The following is a 16,126-nucleotide window of genomic DNA, read 5'->3' as shown; positions in this document are numbered from 1 at the left end:
ACTAGTAAGGTTTATTCCATCCTTAATGATAGTTTAATTTGACCCAATTTAACTTGAAGACTTAAACACAGCAATTGCTCTTTTGGAATGTCATTCAAAATTATGCATATTGACAAATCTTTCAACGCATTATTCATTTTTGATATGTTAATTTATTTTTCTTTAACACTATCTAAATCTTAGATATTATGTTCAATCATTCGATATGATATATGATGTATGATATTTGGCTCGACATGATTTTTTGACTCAATGCTTATGTTTCTTAGTCTGTATCACTTATCTTGACATAGCAATAGTTTCTTAAATTCATCAAAATTAATTTCTTCATTAAAATTTAAAATTTAATAAGCTGATTCAATAATTGTTACTTCATATTTCGATCGTTAGATCCGACGTCCGAGCCTATCATAAATATGATGTTAGAAATATGAGGGGTTCATCAATTGATCCGGGCACAACATGATGCCTCATGGTGACATTAACAATTCTTGATTAATGTGTCACAATTAATGAATATGAATGAGGATGCTAAGTGTGTCAAAAGGACATGTATTGTTGGGTCGTGCATGTGTCACATTTCCTTATCAATTATATAATAATATTTTTTAAAAAAATTCAAAACTAGTCAAAAATAAATAATTTAATATTGTATAAATTATAAATATATTCCTATTTTTCTTCCTATTAGGATAATTAAATACTTTATATTTTATTTCGCTTTTATAAACATTATTAAATCAAGTGGTCCATAATTGTGAATTCCGGGCTCACAATCATCCAGACCGTTCATCAAATAATTCGTGCATCATAAAGCATGGAACTCGATGAACGGCGTGATCGGAAGCGATCTTTAATCTATAAATGTGCGCGTTGAACGTCTCGCTCCCTCGGAACCCTAGAGGTTGGGCTTCTTTGTTTCTTTTCTCGTCGAATGGATTCCGACGTCGTCTTCTTCGCTGTCGACGACGAGGCCGGCGGTGGAGGTATTGATGGAGATGACATCGCAGCTGGCGTCCTGGCTCGCTTCCAGAGCTCCGAACGCGAGGACCATCAGCATCTGTGCGCCGCCGTCGGTACCATAGCCCAGGCCCTCAAGGACCAGGGAATCCCCCTGACCCCCGTTGCCTACTTCGGTGCTACGGCTTCCTCTCTCGACCGTCTCTCACGAGATCCCGCTTCCGGCTCCGACCCCGCCGCTGCCTCACTGCTCTCCTTCCTCGCCGTTGCGTTCCCCAGGGTCTCCCGCCCCGTCATCCTGAGTAGGTGGACAGAGGTCTCCGAGATCTTGGTTCGAATCCTAGGATTCAATTCACTGCCGCCCGGTGGTGTGAAGTCGGGGCTGAGGTGCGCATCTTATTTGCTTGCAGTAGGAGATAAAACAAACTGGTCGGCTTTGTCGCCTCTTTATGCGGTTCTTTTAAGCTTTGTCACGGCTCAGCGGCTCAAGGTAACTCAGCGAGCTCCGATTCTTCTCCTCTTATTGTAGTCAAATTTTTGCATTTTTTCTGAGCATTGGTCTTCATTTGGATTCAGCTATCATCAATTTATTGTGCATAATGACTGTCAATATTTGTAGAAGGATTGATAATATATTGTATCAAACATGCAAAATGTACATGGATACTAGTTAATTAGATGTATTGCAGGTAAGGAAGGAGTGTCACTCATGTTTGAGTGATGTGCTAAGAAGTTTCCAAAATAAGACAGTTTTGTTGTCGGCAAGTGAAAGTATCACAGCCATCTTTGAGAGGTCTCTGTTGCTTGCCGGTGGAACTTCTTCAGAATCAGCTTCTTCCGAGGGGTCTAAAGGAGCTATGCAAGTCTTATGTATTTTAAATGCCATGAAGGGTTGTCTTCCCCTTATGTCAAAGAAATACACAAATACAATACTGAAGTACTTAAAAAACCTATTGGAGCTGCGGCAGTCGATTGTAACAAGATGTATAATGGAGGTTCTGCATGTTCTTTGCAGCAGTTCAACTGCAGATGTTGCTCCTGAGTTATTAGAAGATTTGTTATCCTTTATAGCATTGTCTGTATCTGATAAGGAGAAGTCAGCAGATCAGATGGCATCAACAGCACACTTGTTACATTTGGGTACGAGAAAGGTTTATCATCTAAACAAGGAAATATGTGTTGTGAAACTTCCTCTCATATTTAATGCTCTTGGAGGTTTGTAGTTTTCAAGTTCTTAATGTCAATTTGCAATAAGTATTCCAATGGACATATATAATCTTTATATTATTTTATTTTATTGTGCAACAGATATTTTAACCAGTGAGCATGAGGAAGCTATAGTTGCTGCTATGGAGGCCTTAAAGGGTTTAATATGTACTTGCATTGATGAAACCCTTATTGAGCAAGGTGTTGTTAAAATAAAAGCTGCAGATGGAGGGCTGAGGCAGTCTGGACCTACTATCATTGAAAAAATATGCGCAACCATTGAAGGCTTCCTTGGTTATCGCTACAATGCTGTTTGGGACATGTCGTTCCAGGTTCTTTCAACAACATTCATTCAACTAGGTATTAGCTTGCAAAGAACTTGACACTGATTTTGTTGATCAATTTTATGTTGTGCGGTTGTTTTGCATTTATTTTTGAGGAATGCTGTAAAACATAAACATGCCATTTATCAACTTTAAGATTATCACTTCATTGAGTGATGAACCATGGAGCTCATGAAACACGGAGTGGATTGCTGACCATGACCTTGTTATGCTGATGGAGTGTTGTGTTGGGCATGATGCTGCATTGAGTCCATGCCCAATTGTGGACAGATGAATGGGTCAAGCGTATGCTCTATGTTTCCTATGACACATCTTATGGTATGTGTTGAGTGCACACATGCCTTTACATGAACTGTCTCTAACAGACCATAGCCAATTAATTTGTTCATGTTTTGTGGTTCTTATTTTTAGTATGGTATATGCACATGGCACTAAAACTTATTACATAATAAATTATTGTTGCCCATATAATTAGAACTGCTGGACTGGGAATTTCATTGCAACTCCTGGTTGTGGATAGACTTATAGTTTTCTTCCTGGTCTCTAATACCAATTAGAATGTTCATGTGATGACTCAGTAATGGTTGCAAAATATAGTTAAGCTATGGGAAAATTCTTATCCATTAGCTGTTGTTAGACACCATCACTATCATTGAGGTTCAAAATGACAATGCTCATTACTTCCCTTGTGTAAGGATATCACAGTTTATCCATAGTGCATGCTATAGATTGTTATCTATGAGCTGGAGGAAGATGTCTTAAGTTTGACATCAGTGTGATGTTGTTAATCTAAATTATTGTCCTTAAAAATAATTTCATTCATTGGACCATTTGCTAACGTTAGATGGAAGCTGCATAATAATATTCTGATGGTGCAAGCAGTTACAATTCGTGTTGTGAACTGAACTTGTTCTTGATGGAGCTTACTTCTTACTGATACACTTGTTTGTGATCTGATGGTCCTGATGGGAAATTTTCAGGAAAATCTTCATACTATCTAATGGCTGGAGCTGTTAAAAGCCTTGCAGATATGCAGAACTTATCAGATGAGGATTTCTCTTTCAGAAAGCAGGTGCACTTCTGTTTATTTGCAATATAGTCATAAGCAATATTTTTTTTTATTAGCAGAGTTATTAGTCTTAATTTTGTTCACAGATTGACATGATTATGTTTCCCCAAAAAGAAATCTATCAAGACTTCATAATTCTACCAAATGACTTTTGTAACTCATTTTGGAGTAGTACAGACAATTCAGGAGGAATGCATTCTGCCTCCCATACAACATTACATCTATCAATCCTTGCTTTAACAGCAGTCCAGTGTGCTGCTTGATTACATTCCCTTAAACAATGTAATAGAGAGTATGAAGGGATTTGCAAAAGGAGATGCTTAGTATCCACAAGTACTTGGTCGATTAACCATGGTGCATGTTTATACATCTTAGAAGTTCCTTTAGTGTTACTGAATTAGTTTCAATTTGAAGTTGATAGAACCCTTTCGCAATTGCAAAATTGAAGTCCCATCTTGACAGCCAAAGCCTTGCATTGTAAAGCGGATTTGTTGCCTAGATATTGAAGATCTGCTGCAGAGAGCAGTATTCAATATGATTACAAAAGATGAATCCTGCACCTCCTTCCTACAAAATAAAGGATCCATCAATATTAAGTTTATACCATCCTAGAGATGGTTTTTGCAAATTAAGCAGAGTATTGCACAACACTTCTACTTCAGATAGTGTTGTTCTGACATAGTAGCCAGTATGAGCCATAGTTTGAGGCATGCCCATTTAATGGAAGATTTGCTAAGGAGGATAAATAGAGTATTATTATGCATTTTCCAAATGAACCGGAGTTGATTTGCTATGGCAATCTGCAGAACTTTTCCCTTCCCCATGTTAGTACCTTCTTTCAACTAGTTGTACCTTCTTTTAACTAGTCTACTAATATCCATGTGGATTTGTATTCAAAGGAGAATTGTAGATTCACTTGCCAATAATCCCAAAGCTTAATATAAAAGGAACAATAAAAGAAGGGACAATCAATAGATTCAGGATGAGTTTGGCATAAAGGGCATATGGGTTGAACTAGAATATTGAATTTAATAAATCTATTGGCAGTTGGGAGTCTTGACATGATTATTGTTAGAGTAAGATGTACTTTAGAAGATGGTGTGAATTCTAACTTTATTCTTGCTTGTTGATTATGACATTGTGGTGGAAAATGTTCCAAATTTTGTGAACAAAATATGATATTTGAGGTACTTGAAACATTTACATGCATCCTAGCCTTGTAAGCCTTAGATTGGGATTTCCTAGTGAAACCGACAATACCATCACAATTTGTATTATTTTTCTTTCTTGATTTCCTTGTGAAATTATCGTATCAGTCAAAGTTATTATGTTTCTAATGTTTAGATATATGAGTATATTACCTCCTATAACATGGCGGGCCTTTGTACAACAATAAGTTGTTGTAAAGCTGCTCTTTTGTGAGGTTGGTATTCGAGTCACAGAAACAACCTTTCTATATTTTGAGGTTAGGCTGCATGCATTGACCTTCTTCAAATGTGCATTGGCAGGAGCCTTTGCACATTGAGAATGCCTTTTGTATTACCTTCTATACTTGATTAATCTGCATAGCACTTTAATTTGTTGTAAATATCACATAGAGATGTGGTGAAGATTGACTTTTGACCTTCATGATAGATGCATTCATTCATTTATGACTCCAGAACTTATTCTTGTGGTGGCATGTATCTTTGTTCTCTGAGTGGGCACCAAATTGTGCAATTGTCTGATTGTTTACTCTAGTTGGTTTGCTGGGATTTTTCTCTTTGTTACCTCAGGATCCTCTCTAGGACCTGTTGATTGACCATCCTTAAGTAACATTCATGTTTTTCTGCCTATCTTATTAACTAGCAAAAATTGTAGAGGCTTCTTTGGTTGCATAATGTTTATAGACATTGTTTTTATCAATTACCTTGAACCACTTTTGAGGATCTTTTCACTTTTCATTTTTAAGTATTGTAACTATTTTAACTGATTATGATGGCCTTATCATTGTACTCATTGATGTCTATGAAGCTCAACTCTGCTCATTGAATATCTATGCGATCTTTTATTTTGTGTATGCTTTAGATATAACATATTGAATCTTCTTGCTTCCATTTGTTTATGTTAATCAGTGCTTTAGTTATATAATTCTTGGATTGTATTCATTTTCTTTATTATTTCATCTATGTAATTTGATTTTTTAGTATCTCAGAGCCTTGCTAAAAATCAGTCTATGCTAAATGTTAACTGCTTAGTCTAGTAGTTGCCTCCTTGTCAGTTCAGTGCTTAATTTCATATTTTACAGCAATTCATGTTTGAAATGATTGTTCTACATGATTTTAGTAGTAAAGTATCTGGCCTAAGTCGATAAAGGTGATTCGTCTGGTTTTTTTCTTAGTCAATTCCTTGTCAACTTGCAGCTTCATGAATGTGTTGGGTCAGCTGTTAGTACAATGGGGCCTGAGAATTTTCTCAGCATCCTGCCACTCAACTTGGATGCAGATGTCTCTGATGCTAATGTTTGGCTACTTCCAATATTAAAGCAACATGTGGCTGGTGCTCGTTTAAGTTTTTTCGCTGAACATATATTAGTTCTGGCTAAAGACATAAAGCAGAAGTCCTACAAGGTAGGTCTTCCCCTCTCACATAAATCCCCATCATGGTCTTTTTTTCTATTATTAGCATTAGTTTTGACATATGTTAATATAACTTTATAATGAAAAAAGCTTGAGAAGGAGGGATTGATTTTCTCAGCTAGGAGTGCAAAAGGTCTTGTATATGCCTTATGGTCCTTGTTGCCTGCATTTTGCAATTATCCTGTGGATACTTCAAGTGGTTTTAAGGTTATTCAGGAAGAGTTATGCAATGCACTCCGTGAAGAACCTGACTTGCGTGGGATAATATGTTGCAGCTTACAGGTACACCTTTGTTTTTTCCTTAAATCAGAAGTATACTACTTCGTCCTTCTTGCTTCACTTCAATTGTTGTCTATTTTTGTAGACTTTGATTCGCCAAAACAATGACATAATTTCTAATAAGTCCACTGGACCTGATGATAAAATAAGCCCTTCAGCGACAGAAGAGGATCATTATAGTAAAAGTGAATCAGAGGAAAATCTGAAGGCAATACAATCTTTTGCTCCTGAGTTTTTCTCAGTTTTATCAGAGACATTCTTGACGTGTTCGAAAGACAGTGGTGGTTGCCTGCAGGTATTTATCTGTTTTATAAGAAGTGTTTAATGTGATTCAGGTCCATAAAATTTACATTTTTGCCTTAACAAGGAAATAATTGAATCTGCCAACTCTGAAATGTCATGTTTTTGAACCAAAATTTCTGCAAGTTTTTTTGCATAGTTCTGTTTATAATCCTTGTGATATATATATATATATATATATATATATATATATATATATATATATATATATATATATATATATATATATATATACTTAAAAGTAAGAATGATGATACAATCTCTCTCCGTATCTCTTTTTTCTTCTTTTTATTATTTGGATGTTTCTGCACATGCTAATGATGCTGAATGTTATGGTGACTTGATGTTGTAAGAAGATTATTAAATAGCAGATGACCCTCCTGATTATTCGTAAGAACAAACTTTCGTTTGCCTACATCGAAGAAGCTTAAACCTTGCTTTGAAATTTTGAAGTGAAAAGAGTGCTCTATTGGCTGCTATTTGTGTTATCGTTATCAATGGTGAATCATATTGTGCTTGTCCTTTGATTGCATTGGAAAAGGAAATAACAGGCTTATCTTTTGTTTTCAAGGCAATGATCCATGATTTTGCATTGATATCGGACAAAAAGGTAGTGAAGAAGGTCTTCATGGCTACCATGCATAAACTGTTGAAGGTCACTAAGGAAGCAGTTAAAATGAATCAGCTTAATTGTTCTGGTACAATGCTAACTGATAGTTCCTCAAACGAAGCATCACTTTCACATGAAAGGTGTTTATTGTATTCATGTTCTTATTATTCATGTTCTTTTTGGATTTTTGTTTATGAAGTATTTAGCTCTTTAAAATTTTCCTATTGATTTGATCAGCTTGTGCAATAAGCGGATGTTTTACACTTCATCTGATTGCAGGGCCCTCCTATTGGACTTGGCAGTTTCACTTCTGCCTGGTCTAGGTGATAAAGAGATTGATTTGTTATTCAGCGCTATTAAGCCTGCTTTCCAGGTGCATCATAGTTGTACCAATTGTTTTTGTTATTAATCCTATTCAAACTTGTGTTATATATGTTCGTATGTATTGTAGGATGAAGAAGGGATTTTACAAAAGAAAGCATATAAAATCCTCTCGATTATACTGAAGGTATTATGATGTCTTGATTTTTTCAGGTTTATTAGAAAATTCTGGGACTTGGGAAGTCAGTTATATTACTTACTGATATCAACCTGCTTACATTTTTAGGAACGTGGCCACATCCTTTCAAATAATCTGGAGGAACTACTTGAGTTGATGATTGCGTCACTACCTTTTTGCCACTTTGCAGCTAAACGTCATAGACTTGATTGCTTGTATACATTGATTATCTACATATCAAAGGTCTGTGATGGGTTTTATTGCAAGCTAGAATTGCTGATTTGAAATATATGTTTGATGCTTCTGGATGTTGTCAGCTGGTTTTTTTCAGAATATGAACTGAAAATGATGTCTTATTTTTTTATAGGATTTGTTTGATCATAAAAGGAGGGATATCATCAGCGCTTTTATCACTGAAATAATACTTGCTTTAAAAGAGGTAAATTTGTGGTTTTGCTTGCTAAAAGTGGTATATACGAGCATGAGCATTTCTGTGTACTGTTTAATTAAACATATAATTTAATACAACATTTATGTTATTCAAATATGAGTTTGCAAAAAATCTGCTCTTGTCATAAGCATGCAGTAGCCCCTTAGTGGTGTCTATCTTGGTAATTGAAGGTTCATGAGATGTGACTTTTAAATATATAGGGATAATTAATTTAGATGTAAAGAAAACTGGACAATGTAGTATCATTTTTTGGGCTACCAATGTTCATTAATTGGTTGTAGCTGTTTGTTTTGACATTTAATTTACTACAGCTTAGAGGTTATCATGGGCCATTTAAAATATTTATGAGTTGTACAATGAAGGTGATGAAAATTGATATGATTTGTTCGAGTTGATGGAGTTAATTTTTGGACTAACAAAGTACCTCATTTTTGGCATACCAAGAGAGTATTGTTAACTTCCTTTCGGCAATGGCGACAAGGAGGTCTTAAGTTGTGATATTTTTTCTCATAGTTTCTCTTGGTTCTGAGTTTTGGTTACTTTCTGTCAATGATCCTTGTAGTTCCTCATGATTCTGAGATCTTGTTAACTCTTGTTTGATCATTGTTTGTTAATGTATATTACTAGGTTATGCACATTCTTTAATGCATAGAACTTGACCCTTATTCTTCTCTTCCCCTGTTTTCCTTTTCTTCCTAGTTTTCCTGATTTTTAATTGTTTGCTTTTTGATCTGTTCAATACTGAACTTGAACCACCAAAATCAACTGAGGTGTTTCCATCTGGCAGTTGGTGTAAATGGAAGCCAAATCTTTTGGCCATGGATCATTTTAGTTAATACTTATGAGCATGTTCTTTGGATTGAATATGAGCAAAAATGTTTTTGAGGAACATTTGGTAATTGCTAAGAGCTTTCAGTCATTTACTAGGCACAATGCTATGTATGTATTGTTGGTCTGACTTGTTATTTTTATTACTTCATCTCACTATATGAAATATACATTCAAGAAATCTATGTACATGGTTCTGACTTTATTGTTTTCATTGCTCCTGGCTGGTTGTATTTCAAGGGATTTTTACTTTTTCTGACAATAAATACCTTTTTAATTTGTGAAAAGTTGTTCAGCTAATGGACAAACTTTGCAACATTTTATTGGTTTTGTCCTACAGGCCAATAAAAAGACAAGAAACAGAGCTTATAACTTGCTTGTTAAAATTGGTCATGTTTATGAAGATGAGGAAGGAGGGGGAAAAGATAACCTTCTACAACTTTTTAACTTGGTAATTAAAGCCTTTCTTCTCCTCAAGCATTTACTTAATTTTTTGTAAAAAAAATGCTTGAGTCATCAATGTAGATAATAGTAAAACACTGTAGCTTTTTTCAAATTCTCAAGGGGGTTCTATGCTTTATTTGTAACTTAATTGTCCTTATCTTCAATTCAGATAGCTGGCGGTCTTGCTGGTGAAACACCACATATGATCAGTGCTGCAGTAAAAGGGTTAGCTCGTTTGGCATTTGAGTTCTCGGATCTCATTGGTGCAGCTTACAACTTGCTTCCCTCTGCATTTCTTCTCCTGCAAAGAAGGAACCAGGAAATTGCCAAAGTATCTCTTGTACCCTGCATCAACTTTTATATGAACTAAAACTGGGCTGTTCTGGTACTCAGTTCCATTCTGTACATACTGCAGGCCAACTTAGGTCTCATCAAGGTATTGGTGGTAAAATCCAAAGCTGATGGCTTGCAGATGCACTTGAAGACGATGGTTGAAGGACTCCTGAGATGGCAAGATGATACCAAGAATCATTTCAAGGCCAAGGTATTTTCTTCATTTTTCTCCATGTAATTTATGTGACCATGAAGAAATTTAGAACCATCCCATCATGACTGAGCCATTTATCAAAAATACAGTGATGATCTACTTGACAAGGTTGGCACAATTATTAAACTATACGTTTTATGATTGTAATTAATGCTTAACCAACATTAGTTGTTATTGGTGGGCTACATAGGTAAATAGGATCCCGTGAATGGTAGTCGTCTTCTAGTGACCTGGGCGCAAGTGTCAGGCCTACTTGGTTTAAGGTTTATTCTGTCAAAAAATATTATTCTAGTAGGCCTACGCAGTTAAAATGTGACAAATGCATATATAATCAACTGCAATTTTGTTATGGATGTAGTATGTTGGCTTGCTCACATTACTTGCACATGATATACCCTAGTTGTCAGTGTTGGGTGATGTAGGTATATAAGATTTGATGAGTTGTAATCAACTAGTAGTGACCTGGGCATAAGCATTTTGGGTTACTTGCTTTAAGGTTCATCCTGTTAGTTATTATTCTAGTAAGCCTATCAGGTTGGACTCTGACAAATGGATATTTACTCAATTGCAACTTTTTTGATTGATAGTGATATATCTTGGTTCACAGTATTTGCACATCAGAGAGGCATTATATCTTTAGCCTCCTTATGTCAATACTATATAGTTGAGTACAAGGAATAAAGATATAGAGACACTATATCGTTAGCCTCGTTTTGTCAATACTATATAATTGAGTCCAAGGAAACTGAATTTATATAAGATGCTTAACTATCCTGTTCTCATTTTCATGTTATCACTTGTCAGATTAAGTTACTGCTTGGAATGCTTGTGCGAAAATGTGGTTTTGATGCTGTGAAAGAAGTTATGCCTGAAGGCCACATGAAACTATTGACCAACATTCGAAAGGTAAATCATGATATTCCTTATTGTTTTGAGACTCCAAAGTGTTCATCTTGATCTTGGGATTCATGATAGATTAAGGAGAGAAAAGAGCGAAATGCCAAATCTGATGATGGGGAATCCGAGGATGGGGAATCTGTCACTTCCCGAACAACCATCTCTAGGTAATATAATGCTAAAAATTATTTTTTGTGGTAATTGTAACTTGTGAATTCATACCTTTTTGTTCTGCATGTTTGTTCTTTATTAAACCCATTGATTTGTTCCAAGTTTCTTGTAGTTAAAGGTATACCATTCTTTTTTGAATAATTATCATCCCCAAAGACATCAACATGGATACTAAATATTTATGAGGTTATTCCCAAGGAATTTTGAAGTGGATATACTTTCTCTGATATTTTGTGAGAATTTACTCAATTAAATTTTATTCAGAACTCCAGTTAAATGATTAAATGATCAGACCAGAGCATGGACAAGCACAAATACTACCACGACAACAATAACAATAAAGCCATAAGTCCAAATTATTTGGGGTCGGCTACATGGATCTTTTGTCGTCATTGAGATTTGTAAAAAGCTATATGCTTAGTTAAGTTCAGAGTACTTAGATCTTTATTTATAGTTTCTATTAAAATTTTTTTAGGTCTTTATCTGTCTCTCTTCGTACCACTAACATTAATTATCTTACCTCTTCCACTTACTACATCCGGAGGTCTCTTTAGCACATTCTTATACTATCTTTAACGATTTTCTTTCATCTTATCTTTCATCGAAACAATATCTTGTTGTTCATGCTTCCTCGATATTTTTACCATTATGTTTTTATTCTATGAATAATATCTTCATCTGGTAGATGTACATATTGGCATGTCATATCAACTAATTTGTTTACAAGAAGCATACCTCGGAGTTCTGTGACCAGGTGACAAGCTTGGTCAGTATATTTCTATAGTTGGTTTCATGAATAATTCAAGCGTCATGTTTTGATATACAATTGCTCGCTGCGATTTTCTGATGCTTTATGTGACATTGAGAATGGGTAGAATGTTAGCTGATATTGTGTTGAATGTCCTTAAACCAAGTTTCTGTCATTGTCATCTTTGTAATTAAGATTTGATGACACATGTTTTTCATGACTAGATGGTGTGATGCTCTAGTTATTAAGTTCCATTGTATTTTCTTTTTCATGTCTTGTAAGAGGTTTATAGTTACATTCATTGAGGAAACAAATCTGATACTTGTGGACAACTGTACTATAGCAAAAACTGCATTTCTTGTTTCTTTGGGTGCTTAAAACTATCCTCTTCTGTTAGCCTTTCTAAGTATTCTGATGTTTCCTATTTTACTAAATTTTCAGCCACAGGAAATGGAATCACAGTCGTCTATTTTCCGATTTTGGAGATGAAGACACAGGTGACGATAGTGATGCAGAATTAGCTGTGGCTAAAACATTTTCTGGTCAACACAGAAGAGCTTTCACTGGTCCTGCTTCTGGGTCTTCATCTATAGGGTATGGATGATTCTTAATTTTATTGTTTGATATCATTGTCAGTAATAAAATATGTGAGAAAACAGGGTGTTATTGCCTGCATGATAAAATTTCTTTGCTATTATATGGAGCCATTTGTTGTCTTTTCTATTGTTCTATAAAGCAAACATGTTATTGTGCTTGTGCTTTCTCTATAGCTGGACTTGTTTCTAAAATAAGGTTTTGGAAGAAATGATCTTACTATTTGTTCACTACATTGGAATGCTCTTATAGTGAAAATTCTGATTGTAGGTCAATCCGAAAACGTAAAGCAGCTAAGAGTTTGCCAGAAGATTTGTTTGACCAATCCGAAGGTGATCCACTTGACCTGCTAGACCGGCAAAAGACAAGATTAGCCCTACGATCCTCAGCTCACCTCAAAAGAAGGAAAACCTTCTCGGATGAGCCAGAAATCGATGCTGATGGCCGTCTTATTGTTCGTGAGGATGGTTGTAAACCTAGAAAGGAGAACATCTTCCCAGATAAAGACTCAGATGCAAGGAGGCACATAGACAGCCGTTCCCTTCCAAGTTCTTCGATAAAAACTCAGAAGAAGCGACAGAAGACTTCAGATTCTGGTTGGGCTCACCCGGGTAGTGAGTATACCAACAAAAAGGCAGGTGGTGATGTGAAGAGGAAGGACAAGCTGGAGCCGTATGCATATTGGCCTCTTGACCGAAAGCTGCTCAATCGTAGGGTGGAAAGCAGGGCTGTTGCACGGAAGGGAATGGCAAGCGTCATGAAGCTTACAAAGAAGCTGGAAGGACACAGTGCATCTAGTGCACTCTCTTTGAAGGGACTGGCTTTCAAGAAACAAAGAAAAGGTGGTAAGAAGAGGTGATGCTGTTTAATAGTTGGTGAGGCATCCAGTTAACTATGCGCGCATTCATGACTGACCAAATTGCAGCTGTTGTACCTATCATCAATTTTTGCCCATGTGATATGTTAAAATGTGATCATGAGGGTTTTTAGGACATTTGAGGGGGTTTTTAAACCTTGTCTCACATCAACGGAGGATCATAGATAATAACATATATAATTGATCACTCTTTTGTCTTTTTTAAAAATAGTTTAGTTTTTAAAAAATTATGTTTCATACAAATTAAAATTTTATATAGAGTATTACAAGCAATATAGTAAATAAAAGTCAGAGAATAATATCAGAATTTAGATTCAAATAGAAGTTTAGGTGGGTAATTTAGTATCAAAAGGTTAATAATTATTATTTTTATTTTGTAGATTTTATAGGTTTAATTAAAATAGAAGTTTGGGTAGTCCAATAAAGTAAGTTTTTGGCTAAATCAAAATTGAACCGGAGAGAGATCAGATTCAAAGCTTTGTTTTTTTGTGTTTTTTACAATTCAATCTTTATATTATGTATATTCACAAATAGATTTTAATATTTTACAAATAGATCCTCAGATTTATAAATAGATTATCAGATTATAATTAAGTCCTTGTAAATAATTAAAAATAGATCTTTATATTATATTCTCGTTCCTTTAAAAGAAAATTTTAGTCTTTTAAATTTATCATATTTTCAAAAAGATAAGGATAAGCTTTATTCATTTCCTCCTATAACTCTTAGGTAGTTTCATCAGCTGGTGCTTTCAAATCATTTTTACTAGAGGAGTGATCTTATTTTTTTAGGTCTTTTCTTTCTTATCAATTATCTTAGTGAACTCTTCCATATAAGATAAATCTTTATCAATACTATTGTCTCATGTTTAATGATATGAGAGGGATCTAATAAATACTTTCTTATTGACTATCGATTTGAGGGTGATAAGCAGTGTTAATAATCTACTTTATTTAGCTGATAAGTCAAATACTTTAAAACATATATTGTAATTTCCTTCTTCCTGCCTTCCCACCAATAATGACTTTTGAGATCTCTATACATCTTAATGCTACTAAGATGCATTGAAATTATGACCTTCCTCAAATATTTGTTTCTTGATTATTTGGATCATTAGACTCCATACTCTATCCTCAAATCTCAATAGGTCTTAATTTGAAGCTCGAAATTCGATTTTAATCTCTTTTTACTTCATTTTTTAAGTAAACTAAATGTGGATATCAGAATGAGATATGATTACATGAACAGAGGTCATCAATATCATTGAGTCTTACACTTTCTTCTTAACATTCAAATCATAATTTTTTTTTTCCAATAACTTTCATTGCTTCACCAGACTAGATATAAAACGTATAGATTTTCTACTAAGTGCATTAGCTACAACATTGGCTTTACTTGCATGGTAACAAATGTTGCACTCATAATCCTTTAAAATTCCTATCCATCTCCTCTTTCTCTTAGTTAACTATTTCTGGGTAAAAATATATTTTAAACTCTTATGATCAGTAAATATTTTAAATGTCCGCCCATATAGGTAATGTCTCAAAATCTTTAGAGTAAAAATAATTATTGCTAATTCCAAATCATGAGTTAGATAATTTTGTTCAGAACTTTTTAATTATCTAGAAGCATAAGTAATCACTTTCTCATCTTGCATCAAAACACTATCAAGGTCTTTTCTTTAAACATCTTTATAAACTATAAATCTCTTGTTATCATTTAGAATAGGGGCACTAGTCAATCTTTTTTTAACTCTTAAAAACTTCACTCATAATTATCACTTCATTCAAATTTCACATTCTTTTTTGTTAGTTTGGTGAGAGGACTTGCAATTCGAGAGAATCCCTTCATAAATATCTTGTAGTAACTTGCTAAGCCCAAAAAATCTTCGAACTTCTATCACATTCATGGTGCTTCTCATTTAACTATCGCTTCCACTTTCTTTGGATCAACAAATATGCCTTTCCATGAAATCACATGGCCTAAGAAGGTAATTTCATTCAACCAAAACTTACATTTGTTGAACTTTGCATACAACTTCTTTTCTCTTAATATTGATAATATGTTTCTCAAATGCTCTTTATAGTCGTAGTTACTCGAATACACTAATATATCATTAATGAATATAATTACATAATCATCCAAGAGTAGATGAAATATCTTATTTATTAGATTAATAAAACCTATAGAGGCATCAATCAAGCCAAAAGATATTACCAAGAATTTATAGTGACCATATCGAGTTCTAAAAGCTATTTTTTTTTTATATCCTCCTTGATCTTCAACTGATAGTAACTCGATCTCATATCAATTTTGGAAAATACTTGTGCAACTTATAATTGATCAAACAAATTATCAATTCTGGGTAAAGGATACTTATTTTTGATAGTCACCTAATTCAATTGTTTATAATCAATACAAAGCCTCTATGTTCCATCATTTTTCTTAACTAACAACACCATAGCATCCCATGGTGAGATGTTAGGTCGAATGAAACCCTTATCTAACAATTCTTGTAATTGCTACTTCAATTCCACTAGTTCGAGTAGTGCTATTCTATAGGGAGGCTTGGATATTGGGGTTGTCCCAGGGACTAAATAAATAGCAAATTCACCCTCTCTATTTTGAGGTAATCCAAGCAAGTCATCCGAAAATACATCAGAGAACTCTCTGACTATCAGAAT

The 16,126-nt window shown here is 34.6% G+C and overlaps 1 protein-coding gene across 1 annotated transcript; it reads left to right on the top strand.

Annotated features, from left to right (window-relative positions):
* The first annotated feature begins 892 nt into the window (after positions 1–892).
* On the top strand, positions 893–13,629 carry LOC103999825 (uncharacterized). Its single transcript, XM_009421690.3, has 19 exons — positions 893–1,450; positions 1,650–2,175; positions 2,269–2,526; positions 3,491–3,582; positions 5,982–6,188; positions 6,288–6,479; positions 6,562–6,771; positions 7,348–7,526; positions 7,666–7,759; positions 7,838–7,894; positions 7,994–8,128; positions 8,253–8,324; positions 9,505–9,615; positions 9,778–9,939; positions 10,024–10,152; positions 10,960–11,061; positions 11,131–11,219; positions 12,413–12,565; positions 12,836–13,629. Exons 1-19 carry the CDS (start codon positions 935–937, stop codon positions 13,422–13,424), a joined length of 3,873 nt encoding a protein of 1,290 aa, XP_009419965.2. The 5' UTR covers positions 893–934; the 3' UTR covers positions 13,425–13,629.
* Positions 13,630–16,126: the final 2,497 nt, after the last annotated feature.

Source organism: Musa acuminata, chromosome BXJ1-10 (assembly GCF_036884655.1).
Source record: "Musa acuminata AAA Group cultivar baxijiao chromosome BXJ1-10, Cavendish_Baxijiao_AAA, whole genome shotgun sequence".
In the NCBI taxonomy this organism is placed as follows: domain Eukaryota; kingdom Viridiplantae; phylum Streptophyta; class Magnoliopsida; order Zingiberales; family Musaceae; genus Musa; species Musa acuminata.
This window is presented reverse-complemented; position numbering and strand designations above follow the sequence as displayed.

Coding starts and splice junctions, on each gene's coding strand:
- LOC103999825 (XM_009421690.3), top strand. CDS start 935: ATGGATTCCGACGTCGTCTTCTTCGCTGTCGACGACGAGGCCGGCGGT. Junction 2,176..2,268: donor CATATTTAATGCTCTTGGAG/GTTTGTAGTTTT, acceptor ATTGTGCAACAG/ATATTTTAACCAGTGAGCAT. Junction 7,760..7,837: donor CTATTAAGCCTGCTTTCCAG/GTGCATCATAGT, acceptor TATGTATTGTAG/GATGAAGAAGGGATTTTACA.